Genomic DNA, 20,718 nt, shown 5'->3' with positions numbered 1-20,718 from the left:
GTTATCTTCTACGGTGTTGTATTTTGTGGCAACTCTGTACTCACCAAGAATATTGTCAGCACAAAAAAGGGGGGCAGGCTGATCTGTGGTATCAGTTCCCAAGCCTCGTGTAGGCCATTGTTCAGGTGGGTTGAAATTCTGACTGTACCATCCCTGTACATACATGGTGTTAGGGGTGTAAGAGCAGATATTTTTATTGTTGGCTGAAGACAGTGTACCGTGTTAACATTACTTCAGTATTTACTTCGTTTTCCGACTGAGAATTATACCTGTTAGGAGTAGCACGTTTTTAGGTTGGTTAGTACCTCCAAGTACATATGGCTGGACCAAGCTGCTGATGCTTGTTTTCCCCTGACCAGCAGGTCAGGTGTTGAAGTTTGGATGCATGGATGCAAAACAGTTACTCTGTACTGATAGGTGGAGTCCACATAGTGGTGCTGGTCCAACTGTGCAGAAAACATCAGGTAGCAAATTATGTGACTTGTTCACAGGAAGACTGTTATATGTAGAGGTCTGCGCGGATAAGAAAAGTGCAATCCGCACCGCATCCGCATGGTCCTAATCCACAACCGCATCTGCAGCAATTAATCCGCATCCGCAAGTTCCTTATCCGCATTCGCATATATTTAAGTTTTGAATGAGTAATTAATAGTAATAGACAGTAGTCCTTAGAATTATGGTATGTAATGACATAGTTATTGTTAGGGTGCCATTTCTGCGACAACTTAACAACTTTTCACTTCTTAAATCACGGGAAATGCTCTATACCTACTGTAAAGCAGACCATTCCAAACAGGAAAGCAATGGCACTGTGGAGCACACACAGTAGCGGCTCAGATCTCGTGAGATTGGAAACGCTATTTAAAAAAATAAAATTAAATGTAATAGTATTAAATGATGAAAATACGTATATAGAAACAATTATATTTCGCTGCTCTTGTGCCAAGGCAGCTGAAAATGACAATGGTTTTAAACTGTTACTAGCACATTGCATCATTTACCGACAGTTTTTTTGTACTCACTGCTTGGATGTGTCAAATTTTGAACCCATTCATGTCAGCTGATGGCTATATTATAGCTTACGCTTTCAGTCCTCGTCATTTCCAGGTGAAAATATTTACAGTATTAAGCCTACACTGCAAAGTGCTGGCACACCTGTGAAAAAGCTAAACTGCCTGCAATAATTGACGTTGTCTGGAAGAAATAACTCGTCTTCCAAAGAGTGACAACAAAATCAGTGGTTATAGAAATTAGGATTCCATTTAGCTTTAGCTAAAAATAGGATTTAAATCTCGAACCTCACCTTTTGGCTGATTTATCGAATTAAGACCTAGCAGTAAATGAAATGTCTGTTTCATTCTCAACTAAACAAAGTTTTTCACACTTTAAAACATCCTCAACATTGGTCTAAATTACTAAGACAAAATTTGCAGTACATTTCGCAGTTAATACTTTCAATGTTAAAAAATAATTTTTTTTTCAGTGTTTAATGGAACTGCAAACGATTTCAAGATGTCTATATAAAAACCACTGCCCCGTAACTTCAAATATTTGGCACTGTTCCGTGTTAAGCAATACCAAGTTACAGTTAAAATGTTCAATTTTGTTACGAACTTCATCCCTTATCTTTACTAATTGGCTGGTAAATTAAAAGACACATTATTATTTCGGATGATCTGAATATTTTGTAAGTTCTCAATGTGATCAGAATAATCTTTAACGGGCTATCGCAGTCACAGCATGTTGGTGGTCGTGAGCTGTAGTTTGATGTCCCACTTGTAATTAATTACAAGGCCTGCCGTGCCACCGCTCCGGCCGGGCTGTTTCACTGTTCACAAAGAGCGATAATGCTCGGCGGCTGCAAATGTTACTGTAGTGCATGCCAAAATTTAGGTAGGCTTTTATGAAATCATCATTACCTACTTAAATATGAGTTAGCTGTTGAATGTTCTGGTTGCGAAGAGTAAAAACTTAAAATTGAGCTCTTTAATATGAAAATTACAACAAACCAAATTGCTTGTTAAATATTTCCTTCTTTTACCTAATGCTACTTAAATGTTCTTGTTGTGAATAGTAAAAACACTATCAATATGTCGAGGAAATTCTACTATAAATATTTCAATAAAAACTCACAGGTTTCAGATTAAATATTTTCGTCTTTGCTTGCTTCTGATTCAAATTCTGTAAAAGAAAGAATCAAATGAAAAAAATATTGTAACTAATTCAGATAAGCCCAAAAAATACAGTGAAGTAAGAGAAGCTATACAAGTACCTTTTTACTTTGGAAGATTACTGTGCAGGAACATGATGTCATCAATCGTCTGTGGCTTCAAAGACGTGCGTTGGTCCTGCATTATTTGTTCCGCAGTAGAAAAGCTTCTCTCAGATGGTTTGCTGGGCGCTGGAATGCAGTGCACGAAGTATGCGAGTTTGGAAAGACGCGGATAGACGTTTTCACGTTCATGCCACCAAGCTGTCAGGTCGATGCCTTCCGAAAATTGGACTTTATCATTCGTATATCTGAGAATTTCATCTGACGCAAAGTCAAGATCTCTCGTCGATTCATCTTCTGAGGAATCTTCAAATTCATTAAAAAGTACGTCAGACTTCTGTTTTTTTTTTTTTTTGCAGGAAGTCCAGATGTTGTTTCCTCCTTATCTTTTAACTGTGGACAATTTCTCGCAACATAATTTTTCGCTTCCTTTACAACTTCATCTTTTTCGGCAGTGCTAAGAATTTTAGGTTTTTATATTTTGGATTCAAAAACGTTGCAAGTTTATGGGTTACTGTTATGCCCCATTTGGTGATTAAAATAGATTTGGCTGTACTCTTTAAATCTATCAGAAATGGGCTATCGCAATCATTTGTTTTCAAGGAAGAAGATAAAATTTAACTTCCACAACACACACAAATAAAGCGTAGGGGTTTTGGAGGCTTAGAGATCACAAGAAACTATTTTACATGGTGTCAGAAAGGTTATTATATCTTCCAACATCCTCTTGTCTATAGAATCAATCAAATTATCTTGATTTTTCTCTGACAAAATTGACAGAACTTCAAACCATTGTGAATTAATAGACCTGAACATATCCAATTTACTGTTCCATCATGTGTCTATATCTCCTTTCAATGACTTCTGAAGGCGATTCTGAAGACCAGATCTTTTAAAGAAAGTTGTGATAGCTCGACAGGAATTTATTAGTCGCTGCACGTCACTCTTCTCATCATTTGCGTCTCCTCGAGTCATGTGCTCCAGCACAGTATTAAGGATGTGTGCTGGGCACTAGAGCCTCTTGTATTGCTGAAGTGCTGCCACAATATTGGGACCTCTATCCGTAACGAACACTATGTTATTCACAGCACTGAATAAATCGAACGACCGTGGTATCTTAATTAATTCAAGTGTAATGTTGTCTCCTGTTTTTTTAATCTCTCTCAAAATTTCTGGTGCACAACACTCAATCCTCAAATTTCATTTCTCCATAATTAACATAATGTGCAGTCACTCCCATATAGTTTATTTTACGGTACGAATTAGTCCATAAATCGGCAGTTAGTGCTCGACCTATATCTCTCAATATATTCTTCACTTCTGCGGAGACAGTTTCACGCAAAAGCCTGAAATAAGTTCTGCAGAAATTTTTACGAAGTCTCAGACGGTGTTCAGAAGAGATAGATTAGGCAGAATTTGTGGTGGAGTGTTTGTGTCTGTCAGTAGTAGTTTATCTTTTAGTGAAGTCGAAGTAGATACTCTGTGCGAATTTGGATGGGTGGAGGTTATACTTAACAGCCGAACTAAGTTAATAATTGGCTCCTTTTACCAGCCCCCAGACTCCGATGATATAGTTGCTGAACAGTTCAGAGACAATTTGAGTCTTGTAACAAATAAATACCCCACTCATACTGTTATAGTTGGTGGGGACTTCAACCTTCCCTCGATTTGTTGGCAAAATACTTGTTCAAAACCAGTAGTAGGCAGAAAACATCTTCCGAGATTGTCCTAAATGCTTTCCCTGAAAATTATTTCGAGCAGTTAGTCCACGAACCCACGCAAATTGTAAATGGTTGCGAAAACACACTTGACCTCTTAGCCACAAACAATCCAGAGCTAATAGAGAGCATCACAACTGATAAAGTGTCACTAGAAGCCTTCCTAAGAGACAGTCTCCATTCCTTCCGAACTGACTATGCAAATGGCTCAAATTCAAAGATATAGTAGCAACAGCAATTGAGAGATTCATACCTCATAAACTGGTAAGAGATGGAACTTATCCCCCATGGTACACAAAACAGGTCCGAACGCTGTTGCAGAGGCAACGGAAAAAGCATGCGAAGTTTAGAAGAACGCGAAATCCCGAAGATTGGCTAAAATTTACAGACGTGCGAAATTCGGCACGGACTTCAATGCGAGGTGCCTTTAATTGTTTCCACAACGAAACATTGTCTCGAAATTTGCTAGGAAATGTGAAGAAATTCTGGTCGTATGTAAAGTACACAAGCGGCAGGACGCAGTCAATACCTTCGCTGCGCAGTGCCGATGGTACTATTACCGACGACTGTGCCGCTAAAGTGGAGTTATTGAACGCAGTTTTCTGAAATTCCTTCACAAGGAAAGACGAATGGAATATTCCAGAATTTGAAACACGAACAGCTGCTAGCATGAGTTTCTTAGAAGTAGATACCTTAGGGGTTGCGAAGCAACTCAAATCGCTTGATACGGGCAAGTCTTCAGGTCCAGATTGTATACCGATTAGGTTCCTTTCAGATTACGCTGATACAATAGCTCCTTACTTAGCAATCATATACAACCGCTCGCTCACCGATATATCTGTACCTACAGATTGGAAAATTGCGCAGGTCGCACCAGTGTTTAAGAAGGGTAGTAGAAATAATCCATCGAACTACAGACCTATATCATTGACGTTGGTTTGCAGTAGGGTTTTGGAGCATATTTTGTATTGAAACATTATGAATCACATCGAAGGGAACGATCTATTAATACGTAATCAGCATGGTTTCAGAAAACATCGTTCTTGTGCAACGCAGCTAGCTCTTTATTCGCACGAAGTAATGGCCACTATCGACAGGGGATCTCAAGTTGATTCCGTATTTCTAGATTTCCGGAAAGCTTTTGACACCATTCCTCACAAGCGACTTCTAATCAAGCTGCGGGCCTATGGGGTATCGTCACAGTTGTGCGACTGGATTCGTGATTTCCTGTCAGGAAGGTCGCAGTTCGTAGTAAGATGGCAAATCATCGAGTAAAATTGAAGTGATATCAGGTGTTCCCCAGGGAAGCATCCTGGGACCTCTGCTGTTCCTGATCTATATAAATGACCTGGGTGACAATCTGAGCAGTTCTCTTAGGTTGTTCGCAGATGATGCTGTAATTTACCGTCTAGTAAGGTCATCCGAAGACCAGTATCAGTTGCAAAGCGATTTAGAAAAGATTTCTGTATGGTGTGGCAGGTGGCAGTTGACGCTAAATAATGAAAAGTGTGAGGTGATCCACATGAGTTCCAAAAGTAATCCGTTGGTATTCGATTAATCGATAAATAGTACAATTCTCAAGGCTGTCAATTCAACTAAGTACCTGGGTGTTAAAATTACGAACAACTTCAGTTGGAAAGACCACATAGATAATATTGTGGGGAAGGCGAGCCAAAGGTTGCGTTTCATTGGCAGGACACTTAGAAGATACAACAAATCCACTAAAGAGACAGCTTACACTACACTCGTTCGTCCTCTGTTAGAATATTGCTGTGCGGTGTGGGATCCTTACCAGGTGGGATTGGAGGAGGACATCAAAAGGGTGCAAAAAAGGGCAGCTCGTTTTGTATTATCACATAATAGGGGAGAGAGTGTAGCAGATATGATACGCGAGTTGGGATGGAAGTCATTAAAGCAAAGATGTTTTTCGTCGCGGTGAGATCTATTTACGAAATTTCAGTCACCAACTTCCTCTTCCGAATGCGAAAATATTTTGTTGAGCCCAACCTACATAGGTAGGAATGATCATCAAAAATCAGAACTCGAACAGAAAGGTTTAGGTGTTCGTTTTTCCCGCGCACTGTTCAGGAGTGGAATGGTAGAGAGACAGTATGATTGTGGTTCGATGAACCCTCTGCCAAGCACTTAAATGTGAATTGCAGAGTAATGATGTAGATGTAGGTCGGTCGTTTCCTTCAAATTTCCGGATATGGTGGTTGGATGAGGTAGCAGTTCCTTAGCACTCACTGCACCGTACTTGGCCCCCACATCAATAAGAAACCGTGCCGTCTCAAGAAACCCAGATCCACATGCAACTTCGAATGGTAAAATGTCTTTGCCGACAAGATTGATAAGTTTTTCCGTCGCAGCTGTCTTCAAACGGATTGGGCGCAGGTCTCTTGGGTACAGCCAGGGGCTGAGGACAACACACATCTACTCTACCTGGGCCCTGCAAGATTCCAAGAATGTCATCAGACTTGAAGTTTTCAACTAACATTGCAACATATGTACTGGGCAGATGACCCGCGGATATCCGCGCCGGTCGCGATTTTATCCGCCAAGTAATAAATACCGCGGATATCTGCGGATATCCGCATCTGCGCAGACCTCTAGTTATATGCATAGGAAAAAAACTAACACACTGAAGTGGGTACAAATTAGGTACCAATGATCACAGTATCTGCATCTGTACCCCTAACAGCCTGTATATTACATCATGGGCTGTGTTGTTGACAATAATCAGCCTTTCAGAAGAAACGTCAACATTTGTTTAGTGAACAAAACAAGTGTCATGTGGAAAAGTGTGTTCTGTTCAGTGGGTTTCATTTTCAATAGGCTTCAAGGAGAACTGATAAAATTGAGTGAATTGAATGTGGAAACCTAAGATGAAAGGTTTCCTTGTGGCACATTCCTATTCTGTACAGGAGTTTCTTCCAGTAGTTGAGAACTTTCCTGTAATCTGTTGTTTATTTCTGTACTCTTTTTTTTCATGTATTATTAATTACAGGATCCTGATTAGATGATTAGAAAGAATTAACTATGTACTGACTCATTCCATGACAAAGCAGCTCAGCCTTGCTTAGTCCCATGGAACGTGATAAACAAATAAATAAATAAATTTAGAAGTAAAACAAAGGATAAAGTAAAAAGGTGCTCGCCAGGCAGTTGACACAATCGTGATGATCATTTCTGGATTTGGTCTTTAACATTACATATGAAAGCCAGCACATGTATACTATTATTTTCGCACAACTCGGTGAGAATTCAGTATAAGACTGTTAGTGTGAGTTTCTTATTTTATTGTTAAGATGCTGTAGGTTTAGTCTTCACTTAACTGCAGGCAATCTGAGGCCATTCTAAGAACCAAATCAGTCATAGCACAATAACTGTAATTACATGGCTGAGGTGGTTTTTAGTAATAATTAAAGTTAAATACTGCTTGTTACTACATAACTAGTTATGAAGAACTACTACTGTGCATTAGCTTTGGTCATTAATAAATGCTATTATCATTAAAAGTTCCTTATTCTATTACTACATTTTGCCTTTTGGGAAAGGGCAGTCCCTCACAACTTCCACTTTCACAGATCAGGTACCAAAAACTGCAGTTGATGGAAATGACAGTGCTTGTAATTTTTATCTCCGATATGTAAACTAAAATGACCACTCCTATCAAACAAATAGGCGAACACCACTGGTGATTCTCCCCTCTCCCCGCCCGCCCTCTCCCCGCCCGCCCTCTCCCCGCCCGCCCTCTCCCCGCCCGCCCTCTCCCCGCCCGCCCTCTCCCCGCCCGCCCTCTCCCCGCCCGCCCTCTCCCCGCCCGCCCTCTCCCCGCCCGCCCTCTCCCCGCCCGCCCTCTCCCCGCCCGCCCTCTCCCCGCCCGCCCTCTCCCCGCCCGCCCTCTCCCCGCCCGCCCTCTCCCCGCCCGCCCTCTCCCCGCGCCACCTCTCCCCGCGCCACCTCTCCCCGCGCCACCTCTCCCCGCGCCACCTCTCCCCGCGCCACCTCTCCCCGCGCCACCTCTCCCCGCGCCACCTCTCCCCGCGCCACCTCTCCCCGCGCCACCTCTCCCCGCGCCACCTCTCCCCGCGCCACCTCTCCCCGCGCCACCTCTCCCCGCGCCACCTCTCCCCCCCCTAGCCCCCCCACCACCACCCACTCTCCCCCCTAGCCCCCCTCCTCCCCCTCCCCCCTCCCCCCCTTCCCCCCGTGTGCGTGCGTGCGTGTGTGTGTGTTTTAAATTTATTTTTACTTTTTAAGTTAAAATGGTTATTAGTGTGAAGCAATGTATTTCATTCTTTCCTCTTAGATGGTGATAGTTACTGGTTGGATGCAAAATGTGGGGCCCTACCCAAATAGCCGGGATATCATAACGACTCCTCCTAAAATGGCTGCACGGGCTGTTCTGATCTGTAGGCCAAATTCTCATCCATTCCAGGTATGTCAGTGTATAATAATGTATGTCAAATCTCTAGCAGAAATTAGGTTCTTTCTTCCTTTAGGACTTTTTTATGTCCCAAAATCGGTTAATTGTAGAATTTAAATGTATATAAATATGATGTTAATTTTTAAGAAAACGTATAATTTTGGCATCAATTTTGATCTGGCTTTGTCCCAATCTTTGTCAATCTGACATCATTAGTTCATGTGATTCTTCTTAAAGACCATATACCATTCATTGATTGTAGTGATGAGTGAAATGTGACGATCAGAAACAAATGTTTTTTTTCCAATCTTGTTCACATAGCTAAAGACAGGGTGAGTCAGGAGGAGCAGGACATGCTTTGAGGGGTGATAGTATTAGTGATTCTGAACAAAGAAAATCATTTTGGCATATGCCCTATACCCCCAACACCTACTTTGGGATTGACAGCTTCGCACCCACCAGGGACATTGGTACTCATCTCCCAGCTGGAGATGAATCACCTTCCTCTGGCTTCTCTTGGCAGAAGGGATCCGTTGGGACCCTTACTTCCAAGGTTTCTGCTGTTGTTTAACTGGACACCAGCCACAGGCTGAAGGAGCCACAGGCTGATGGCCACAGGGCTTCGTGATCATCATCTTTACCCTAAAACTTAATCAGAGAAGCCCTCACCATCATCAAAATCATCTAAGGAGAGGAAAGACAAGAAAGTGTCCTACAAGGAGGAGTACATTCCATTGGCCCCATGCCACTAGATCCCACCTGTTCCACTCCTGTGGCCGAGGCAGAGATTCTGCTGGCCCCTAAGGCCCCAGCTGGCACCACACAATGGAACCCAGATCTTTTGTATATTGATGCGATAACTCCTCAACCAGTGACAGCAGGTGGCCCTTGGCCGTAACCTGCCTCTTTAGTCCCTTAATGGCCTCACAGTGCTTCAACAACATTATTCTGCAGTGGAATCATAGCAGTTCTTTTGCTTGACCAGGCTAACCTACAAAATCTTTTAAGCATATCCTCTGCCTTCTGCATTGCACTTCAGGAGACTTGGTTTCCAGCTGTGCGGACCCCAGCCCTTCGTGGATACTGGGGATATTATAAGAATTGTGCTACCTATGACATAGTATTGGGTCATTCCATGTCAGTTCAACCAGGGGCTCCAGCTCATAGTCTCAGATTTGACTGAAATTCAGTACACTAATTCTATCATGTGTGGAACACTCATGTACAAAGTATTAGTTTCCCCTGCTAATTAGTTCCAGAATTATGACTTGTGAAAGAAGGTGGCATGACCCGGAAATTGCAACCCGCATCTGGCAATCTATCTTCAGACCCAACTTCAGGTCTTAATAACTTTGGAACTATTCCACAAGGTCCAGTGAAATTTTTACAACCCAGTAACATCCATTTACAGAACACACTCCATGAATCAAAACACCAACAACATATTTCTGAGGGAAAATAAAAAATTCCAAAATGTGATTAAAAAAATGTAATATGTTAAAAGGTACATATTGTAGGTGCCCTCTATGCCAAATATAATTCACTCAAAAAGGGTATAAAATTTTTTGTGGTAAGCTTAATGTGGCCTAAACACACACAGAACTCCTCATGCCCATATCAGTCACAAAAACTGAGTTACATGCACATGAAAATACAAAAATTTGAAAAATTACCTGAAAAACATGGATGTTCAAAGTGTGGTGGCACAAAAGGGACAAGTGGTATCCAAGCCAAATTTCACACACTGCATAAGTAGACCATAATGATATATATCTCAAAATTTCAGCGTGTTACTGCAAGACATTTGTGTACAATGGAAGTTGACAGATGTATTTGGTGATGTGGCCATTGTTCCACAACACAATTTTGTAAAAACATATCGCAAACTGTTCTGCCTCTTCTTATCCTCTCCCACAACTGTTTAATCACCAAGCAACAACATATAGACATCTTAACACAACCTATCATTAATGTTTATTGCACCTTAACTGCTAAAAACCAGTCAATTGTACTTCGAACAGAAGTTCTCCCACACTTTAGCTACTGTACTCTGAACATTGAGTGGCAAATTGTACTGTCTTCCTAACACTGTGGTAGGAACTGGAACTGTGATAAGAATATGTTCAAAAGGAATCAAACACCTGTCTGCCAAACGTGGCCAATGAAATTATCTTGCTGGTCCTACTGGTGCCATGGAGTTCACAAATACATCACCTTCTGCTTCACAGCACTCTGCAACACATCCTAAGTACTGTTTGTCATCATAAACAGCAATAACATAGCAACCTGGTTGTATGTTGCTGCTTTTGCTTCTGAATCCTGAGTCAGACACACTGTGAAGACACATGTTGTGCATGAACCTATAGTTATAACCGGACAGTCTGCTCATCTGCACATTGTCAGAGTCCGCTGGAGAGAAGTGATTATGGCTCCTTGTCTCTCCAACAGGTTTAATGTGTTGTAGTCTGCTTTTTAGCAACTCTTCGGCTGATTTCACCTCTTCTTTCAAAAAATAGAATGATTGTATGCCAGAGATATTAGTCTGTACCCAGGTAAATAATTGAAGAGGTGTTAGAATGTGACCTTCTGTAGGGTGCTGCAGACTAGCTTGTCATGCCGTGCACTTAATGGTAGCACCAATACCATCACATACATTTTTACCATGACTTGCTGTGAAAAAATTCCATTCTGCGTGAGTCTGAAAATTGTGGTAATGCATGTATAAATTTGAGATTTTTACAGTTTTTGTACTGACTAGCTGCCCCATCACTGAAGTATTTCATAAAATGTATGTGAGGCAGCTTGTTTTTCACATATGCCATGATAGTGTGAATGTGGGCATGAACTGCAATGGCATCATGAATTAAACAGTAACTAAAAACGTACAGGATCATGACACACCCATCACCTGATTCACCTCTATAGTAAATCGCAAATGGCTGGAGAGTTGCTTGACTGTTGTCTCAATGATATCTTCGGGTGGCATCTTGAACTATAAATGCATAATTTTCAGAAAAGTCTAGTATTACTGTAATTTCATCTTTTTTCAAATTATCCTTACAAAACTGGAGATAAGCCGATTGTGCTGTTGCTGTGAAGCTGTGTGTGGTCAGTTTGTCCGTTTTTTGACAACACATTTCAACAAAATCTTCCACTGTACTTCGCTTTGTTTCAAGACTTGTGCGATCCATGTGTGTCCATTGTTTATAAGAAACAAGTTCATCGTCATCCATAAGGAGTTCCCCATACAGTTTGTTACTCATGTGTTCTGCACGATTTGCCTTACCAGGACACTTTTCACACATGTGTATCATGCACTGGTAGGAACTGATGTCACACACTAGCAGCTTCGTTGCACATTTGTAATCCAGACCAGAATCCTTTATAGCAGCAAACATCAGCTTAGCATTTTGATGGGTCTCACATACACAAACATTGTGTGTGCCCCTTGCACTTACAGGCACAACCCATTTTGAACGACCCCCCTGCGGGTCCGGGGGTTAGAATAGGCCCGAGGTATTCCTGCCTGTCGTAAGAGGTGACTAAAAGGAGCCCCCCCCCCCCCCCAAGGGGGTAGTTAGCGCCTTCGTCCGGAGGTGGACGTTTCCACGACCTATATTTGCGGTCATTTTGGTTTTTCACTTCTTCCGGTTTCTTCCTTCCTTTGATTGGTTCCTTTCTTTGTTCTTCTCCATCTCACTGTCTTACTTACTCTTTCCCTTGCCTTCTTCTCCTTGCCTTCTGTGGTCTCTGCCTCGGCGTTTGAGACAGTCTGTCCTTTCTCTCCCTGTCTCCCTTCTTCTTCCTCTTCTTCCTTCCTCCCTGTGCATGCCTAAAGGCCGACCCACGCGTTCGCACGCATAGCCGGTGACGGGGTAACGCGTAATTCCCCACCCTGGGTAGACAAGTAAGGCACGCACGTACCCCCTGGTAAAGGCCAGCTGACACCTTTCGACCATGCCGATTGGTCCCTCCGTCCGTTCCTCGGGAGGTGTGACCTGAGGTGTAAACATTCACTTCAGGTGGGAGTGCCCTCTGAGAGGGTCCCCACAAGGAAGGAGCGTGCCATCGGAGACGCTGGCAATCATGGGGGATTCCTCCGCAATGGATTTCTCTTCTTCTCTCTCAACTTCTGCCCAAAAACGGAAACTTGACCAGCCACCAGTGACAAAAGTACTACCGCTTGCCCCACAGTTCCTCGTAGTTTCTCGATCTGAGGATGGAAAGGATTTTTCCTCTGTCAACCCTATCGTTACCCAGAAGGGCGTAGATGCCATAGCCAGATCTGTCAAGTCTTGTACCAGGTTGCATAATGGTACCTTGTTACTAGAAACTGAGAGCGCCTTTCAGGCACAAAAACTGCTTCGGGCCACACTCCTGTACATGTTCCCTGTCCGGGTGGAGGCTCAACGCACTTTGAATTCGTCTCGTGGTGTGGTATATACTAGATCACTTGACGGATTGACTGACGAGGAGATTCAGTCTTTCCTCGCTGAGCAGGGCATGACAGCTGTCCAAAGGGTCATGAAAAAGGTCATCAATGACCTTGCACCAACCCGGACACTTTTCTAGACCTTTGATAGGGTTCAGCCGCCATCGCGCATCAAAGCAGGCTACGAGGTTATTTCTGTTCGCCCCTATGCCCCGACACCTACGCACTGCTACCAGTGTCAGCGATTTAATCACACTCGCCAGTCTTGTTCCAATGCGGCTAAATGTGTCACTTGTGGCAGGGATGCCCATGAGGGTGACTGTCCACCTCCGCCTCGCCGTTGTGTGAACTGTCGGGGTGACCATGCAGCGTCTTCCCGCGACTGTCCCATCTACAAGGAAGAACGCTGTATACAGGAAATTCGGGTCAAAGAGAAAGTGTCCACCTGAGCTGCTCGCAAGCTATTTGCTAGTAGGAAGCCCACGCTGCTCCCAGCGGGGAAATACAATACTGTCCTCGCCTCTCCTCGAACTACCAGGGAGGTGGCGACGCGGACATGCGATCTGACCTTCAGCACTACGGGCGTCCGTTCGGCTAGTGCTAAGATCACACGGTCGATGTCTCCTCTTCCTCCCGTCACCCCTCGGACACAAGCACCTTCATCAGCTTCTGCCAAGACGAAGACCCAGAAGTCAGATGCACGGGCCTTCAAGAAGGAACCGTCCCGTGCAGACTTCCTACGTACCTCGAACTCCCAGCCATCGACCAGTACTTCCACCAAATGACTTTCCAAGAAGGCTCATAGAAAGCACAGTTCTCCTTCTCCGCCACGGCGCATTTCTTCTCCTGCGCCACCCAGCGGTTGCCGCCCCAGGCCGTCATCCGTTTCGCCTGGCTGCACCGCTGGTAGTCGAACATCTGGCCGTTCACCGGCGGAGGAAGCTCCCCCTCCCGGCCATCTTAACAAGATGGCCGATGAACGTATAGAACCAATGGATGATGACTGTCTGCCTACTGATAGCGGCGGCAGTGTTCGTTCGAAGCCCGGCCCTCAGCGGCTTTCGAGGTGACCCCTTCTTTCATCTTCCTTTTCTTCTCACGATGGCACTTATTCACTGGAATATTCGCAGCATTCGCTCCAACCAAGAGGGCTTAAAGTTGCTGCTCCGCTTGCACCGTCCGCTCGTCGTAGCCATCCAGGAAACGAAGCTACGCCCATGCGATCAAATTGCCTTGGCACACTACACCTCTGTGCGTTTTGAGCTACCCCCTGTGGCAGGTATTCCGGCTCATGGAGGGGTTATGTTGCTAGTCCAGGATGATATTTACTACGATCCCATCACATTGCACACCGGCCTGCATTCAGTTGCCATCCAAATTATTCTCCCCACTTTTACATTTTCCATTTGTACCGTTTACACTCCATCGTTGTCTGCCGTTACCAGGGCAGACATGATGCAAATTATTGCTCAGCTACCTGCACCATTTTTGTTAACTGCAGACTTCAATGCCCACCATCCCCTTTGGGGCTCTCCAGCATCCCGCCCGAGGGGCTCCCTGTTAGCAGACCTTTTCAACCAGCTCAATCTTGTCTGCCTCAATACTGGTGCCCTACTTTTCTTTCGGACACGACTCACACCTATTCCCATTTAGACCTCTCTATATGTACTACCCAACTTGCACGCCAGTTTGAGTGGTATGCACTTTCTGATACATTTTCGAGCGACCACTTCCCGTGTGTTATCCATCTTCTGCATCATACCCCCTCTCCGTGCTGAACTAGTTGGAACATCTCCAAAGCAAACTGGGGGTTCTTATCTTCCAGGGCGACCTTTCAGGATCAAACCTTCACAAGCTGCGATAGTCAGGTCGCATACGTCACGGGAGTCATTCTCGCTGCTGCTGAATATTCCATCCCTCACACTACTTCTTCTCTACGTCGTGTACCGGTCCCCTGGTGGACCGCAGCATGTAGAGACGCTTTACGTGCTCGTCGACGTGCTTTATGCACCTTTAAACGCCACTCTACAGTGGCGAATTGTATCAATTATAAACGATTACGTGCGCAATGTCGTCGTATTATTAAAGAAAGCAAGAAAGCCAGCTGGGCTGCTTTCACAAGCACCTTCAACAGTTTTACTCCTTCTGTTGTCTGGGGTAGCCTGCGCCTCCGGCACTAAGATCCACTCACCAGTTTCTGGATTGACGGTCATAAATGACGTCCTTGTGGCCCATGAGGATGTCTCCAATGCCTTCAGTCGCTTTTTCGCAGAGGTTTTGAGCTCCGCTCATTACCACTCTGCCTTCCTCTCCCGAAAACAGGCAGAGGAGGCTAGGCCACCTAACTTCCGCTCCTCGAATCGTGAAAGTTATAATGCCCCATTCACCATGCGGGAACTCGAAAATGCACTTGCCCGGTCACGGTCCTCCGCTCCAGGGCCTGATTCTATTCATATTCAGATGCGGAAGAACCTTTCTCCTGCGGGTAAAGGTTTCCTTCTTCGTACTTATAATCGCATCTGGATTGAGGGACATGTTCCCGCATGCTGGCGCGAGTCTATTGTTGTACCGATTCCTAAGCCGGGGAAGGACAAGCACTTGCCTTCCAGTTATCGACCCATCTCGCTTACCAGCTGTGTCTGTAAGGTGATGGAGCGAATGGTTAACTCTCGTTCAGTTTGGCTGCTCAAATCTCGACGCCTACTTACCAATGTACAATGTGGATTTCGTAGGCGCCGCTCTGCTGTTGACCATCTGGTTACCTTGTCGACCTTCATTATGAATAACTTCTTGCGGAAGCGCCCAACTGCGGCTGTGTTCTTTGATTTGGAGAAGGCTTACGACACCTGTTGGAGGGTGGGCATTCTCCGCACCATGCATACATGGGGCCTTCGCGGTCGCCTCCCTCTTTTTATTCATTCCTTTTTAATGGATCGACAGTTCAGGTTACATGTGGGTTCTGTCCTGTCAGACACCTTTCGCCAGGAGAATGGGGTGCCACAGGGCTCAGTTTTGAGCGTCGCTCTCTTCGCCATAGCGATCAATCCAATAATGGATTGCCTCCCAGCTGATGTATCAGGCTCCCTTTTCGTGGACGATTTTACCATCTATTGCAGCACGCAGCGTACATGTTTCCTGGAGCGCTGTCTTCAGCATTCTCTTGACCGTCTTTACTCCTAGAGTGTCGCCAATGGCTTCCATTTTTCTGCTGAGAAGACGGTCTGTATTAACTTCTGGCACTACAAATTGTTTCTCCCACCGTCCTTACGACTCAGTCCTGTTGCTCTCCCATTTGTGGAGACAACAAAAATTTTCCGTCTTACATTTGACAGGAATCTTAGCTGGTCTCCACATATCATATTTGGCTGCCTGTTGTACCCTTTCTCTAAATGTCCTCCGTGTTCTCAGTGGTATGTCGTGGGGAGCGGATCGAACCGTCCTACTTCGCCTATATCGGTCGATCGTCCGCTCGAAGCTGGATTATGGGAGCTTCGTATACTCCTGTGCACGGCTGTCCATCTTACGCCGCCTCAACTCCTTACAACATCGGGGTTTACGTCTTGCGATCGGAGCGTTTTATACTAGTCCCGTCGAGAGTCTTCATGCTGAAGCCGGTGAATTGCCACTCACCTACCGGCGTGATATACTGCTTTGTTGGTATGCCTGTCGGCTACTGTCAATGCCCGACCGCCCGTCTTATCGTTCCTTTTTTGACGACTCTCTCGACCGTCAATACGGGTTGTATGTCTCTGCCCTGTTACCCCCTGGAGTTCGCTTTCGTCGCCTCCTTCAACACCTTGATTTTTCACTCCCTGCAACCTTTCGAGTGGGCGAGAGCCACACGCCGACTTGGCTCCAGGCTCAGGTCTGCGTTCACCTTGACCTCAGCTCGCTCCCGAAGTAGGTTACCCGCAGTTTGGTATACCACTCCCGTTTTGTCGAACTTCGTTTGAAGTTCATTAATATGACCTTCATTTATACAGATGGCTCTAAGACCAATGACGGGTTTGGGTGTTCTTTTATTGTCGGGGCACAAAATTACAAATACCAGCTCCATGGCCATTGTTCGGTCTTCACAGCTGAGCTCTTTGCCCTCTACCAGGCTGTTCTTTACATCTGCTGCCACCGACATTCTGCTTATGTCATCTGCTCCGATTCCCTGAGCGCCATCCAGAGCCTCAGTGATCCGTATCCGGTTCACCCTTTCGTGCACCGGATCCAACGCTCTCTTCAGCAGCTGGTGGACGACAGTTCTCCGGTTAGCTTTATGGGGGGTCCTGGCCATGTTGGTATCCCTGGGAACGAAGCTGCAGATGACACGGCCAAGGCTGCGGTCCTCCAGCCTCGGACAGCTTCTTGTTGGGTCCCTTCATCAGATTGTAGCAGGGTCATTTGTCGGCGCATTTTATCACTGTGGCATGCCGATTGGGCTGCACTTACGGACAACAAGCTTCGGGCCTTGAAACCTCTTCCCGCGGCTTGGACGTCCTCCTCCCGCCCTTCTCGGCGGGAGGAGGTCGTTTTGGCCCGGTTGCGAATTGGACACTGCCCATTTAAGCCATCGCCATCTGCTAATGGCTGCGCCGGCGCTGTTTTTGCAATTGCTGACGGTCCGCCACATTTTAATGTCCTGTCCGGATTTTAATACACTGCGTCTTGATCTTGGCCCGCCATGTACTCTGGATGCCCTTTTAGCGGATGACCCAGGAGCAGCTGCTCGCGTTCTTCGTTTTATCAACTTGACAAACCTGTCTAAGGACATTTGATTATGCTGTTTTTTATTTTTTTTAATCCTGTCTTTGTCTTTTATAATATTGTCCCATTTAGTTGCTGTTTTAACCTTGTGCCTCACAGTGCATTCCTAACTTAGTCTGGGCGCTAATGACCATTGTAGTTGTGCACCCTAAAACCACAAAAAAAAAAAAAAAAAAAAAAAAAAAAAATTGATCAAAGATTGAAAAAAGATGATAAACGTACTTTGGTATTGGGATACTTTTCCTTGAGTTCTACATATAGTTCTGATATGTTGCGTAGCAGCATTTTTTTATGCATCTGTACATGTACATTTCCCATTTTCACCGTTACATAATCTTTTTTTCCAGGTATTATTTGGCTTATGTCATTATTTTCATAAAACTCTGACACTAGCACCTCAATTTCTTACCCTGAGTCTGCTGAAGTTGTGGAAGCACTCCTTGGGTTGCTTTTATTTTCCTAGCTTGCTTTACCATATATCTAGAAACATTGAATTCCTTTGCAGTGTAGTCAATTGACCAGCAGGAAGGTGCAAGGATAAGAATAGCTACTTTTTACTGGCGTGTGGATATGGCACATTTTTCTTTTAAATCGTGCGCAATTTTGTCCAAATCAGAGCATTTCTGGTATGATTCCTGTCCCTTTGGAGCAAATAGTTCTTCCTCTTCCACTATTAGTGTGTCAGTTATTTTGTGTTTTAATTCCATTTGAGCTTCTTGTAGTTTTCTTCTACCGTAGCTGGGCCTGTCTCTTTTCCCAACTTTGTGTGTCCTCATAGGAGACAAACCAAGAGCAGTCACTGAAGTATTTAATTGCTCATCTGCTGTGGTTGTAGGTGGCTGATACTCTTTGTCACTGTCATGTAAATTATCAGAATATTCATTTTTTAGCAGTGTAACACACCTGGAACATAAATTTTGTCCTGGTTTCATGTTAAGTCCCATGCACTGATTCACTTTAAATACTGATTTTATATCAGTTTTTCTGAGGCTACACTTCACTGTCTTCTTATGAATCCGAAATGGATCAAAACAACTTTGTAGGAAAGAATACTTATCCAGAAACATTTTCATATGATGATAACAAACACTAAAGTTTCCTGGAACTGTACTTCTTGTGCCCACAGGGTGTATCCCGGATCTCCATAGCAACAAATCTTGGTCAGATTCATCCAGATCATACAGTACAAAGCGAATGCCACATTTTGTTCTATATGTTGTGTTATGACATTCAGATGCCTGTGCTCTACCAATACTGCAACTTGTTTGAACAAAAGCACCACTAGTACACTCTTCTGCCTCCATACTGACTTTCCACAACAGTACTGACCAGTCTGAACTAGAATCTTAAAAACATGAATAACCTGTAATTGTTGCTTGTTTCCATTGTTGTTCCTGCCTAACAATGACTCATTCTGTCCCTGAAAACTACCATTATTCTGTTGCCTAATGGTTCCCAAAAATTGCTGCAGCTTTATCTGAAACGAGCTGTGTGCATCATCACTATTACTTGCTAAATCATGTTAAAAGAAACATAACCAAATACATCTCTGTCAACTTTTATCATACACAGATGCCTTGCAATCACAAGTTGAAATTTTGCCACATATTATAGTATGGCCTGCTTATGCAGTGTTTGAAATTTGGCTCGGATATCACTTGTCCCTTTTGTGCTGCCACACTTAGAAAATCCATGTTTTTCAGGTAATTTTTCAAATTTTTGTATTTTCATGTGCATGTAACTCTGTTTGTGTGACTGATATGGGCATGATGAGTTCTGTGTGTGTTGAGGCCACATTAAGCGTACCACAAAAAAATTTATACCCTTTTTGAGTGAATTATATTTGGCATAGTTGTTACCTACAATATGTACCTTTTAACGTATTACATTTTTTAATCACATTTCCCTCAGAAATATGTTGTTGGTGTTTTGATTCATGGAGTGTGCTCTCTAAATGGATGTTACTGGGTTGTAAGAATTTCACTGGGCTGTGCGGAATAGTTCCAAAGTTATTAAGACCTGAAGTTGGATCTGAAGGAAAATTGCCAGATGCGGGTTGCAATTTCCGGGTCACGCCACCTTCTTTCGCAAGCCATAATTCTGGAACTAATTGGCAGGGGAACTTAAAATTTTATACATGAGTGTTCCACACTTTGTAGCATTGGTGTGCTAAATTTCAGCCAAATCTGAGACTATCAGCTGGAGCATTTTCTCAGAATGCTTGAATTGACATGGAATGACCCTATTGGGAGAAGTTTGCACGTATGTTCTGGACACTACAGCAAATTTGTGCTCTCTCAATACACTCGTGGAGGCTGTGGCTGTTTGGGTAAGATCGTTTCAGGATATTACCATCTGCAATGTTTATCTTCCTCCCGTTGTTGAAGTGTCTCTGGACATATTGTTTGCATTGGTTTCCCAGCCCCCCGCCCCCTTTCCTTTGGTGACCTTTGCCTGGCTCAGCTGGATCTTTATCTCTTGAATACTTGTACCCCACACACCAATGTGGTGCACAGAACTTTCTCAGCCATTGACCTTTCCATTTGCAGCCCTCGTCTTATCCAATCTACCCACCGGAGAATCCACAATGACCTGTGTGTTAGTGACCACTTCGTGATTCTCCTGTCCTTCCCTCAGCATCATGCCCCAGATGCCTACCCAGATTGGCTCTCAACACTGATGGGTGGTGTGTTTTCGCCTCTGCTGTCACCCTTTGCTCTCTGCCGCATGGATGTATTAATGAGGCAGTCAAGAATACAACTACAACCCGTCTTCCAGCAGTAGATTTAGCAATCCTCTGTTCCTTGGGTCCCTAACGGAAGACAGTACCTTGGTGGTCCTCAGAAATTGCAGAGGCTATTAGAGATCATAGGCGGGCTCTCCAATGCCATAAGTGGCACCCATCGATGCAGTACCTCATTGCCTTTAAGTGGCTCAATACTTGGGCCCACCACCCAATAAAACAACGGAAGCATGAATGCTGGGAATGGTATGTTTCAACCATCGGAACACATACCTCTCCTTCACAGGTTTGGGGTAAGATCAGATGTCTCTACAGATAACAACCCGTACAAGTGTATCTGCTATTACCTTAAATGACACTGTCTACACT

At 44.3% G+C, this 20,718-nt stretch overlaps 1 protein-coding gene across 5 annotated transcripts in view; it reads left to right on the top strand.

Annotated features, from left to right (window-relative positions):
- The window catches only part of LOC126471445 (sarcolemmal membrane-associated protein), a 354,795-nt gene that overhangs the window by 63,969 nt on the left and 270,108 nt on the right, over positions 1–20,718 (top strand). For all 5 annotated transcript variants that reach the window (XR_007586307.1, XM_050099624.1, XM_050099625.1 and 2 more), the window contains one exon: positions 8,303–8,431. Coding sequence is in view for 4 of the 5 variants with exons in the window: in XM_050099624.1 (XP_049955581.1) it covers positions 8,303–8,431 (129 nt within the window). In the remaining variant the exon portion in view is untranslated. The remainder of the gene's footprint in view (positions 1–8,302; positions 8,432–20,718) is intronic.

The sequence above is a fragment of the Schistocerca serialis genome, chromosome 3 (genome assembly GCF_023864345.2).
Source record: "Schistocerca serialis cubense isolate TAMUIC-IGC-003099 chromosome 3, iqSchSeri2.2, whole genome shotgun sequence".
NCBI classification, from domain to species: domain Eukaryota; kingdom Metazoa; phylum Arthropoda; class Insecta; order Orthoptera; family Acrididae; genus Schistocerca; species Schistocerca serialis.
The sequence above is the reverse complement of the archived record's forward strand: the minus strand, read 5'-3'. Positions and strand labels throughout refer to the sequence as shown.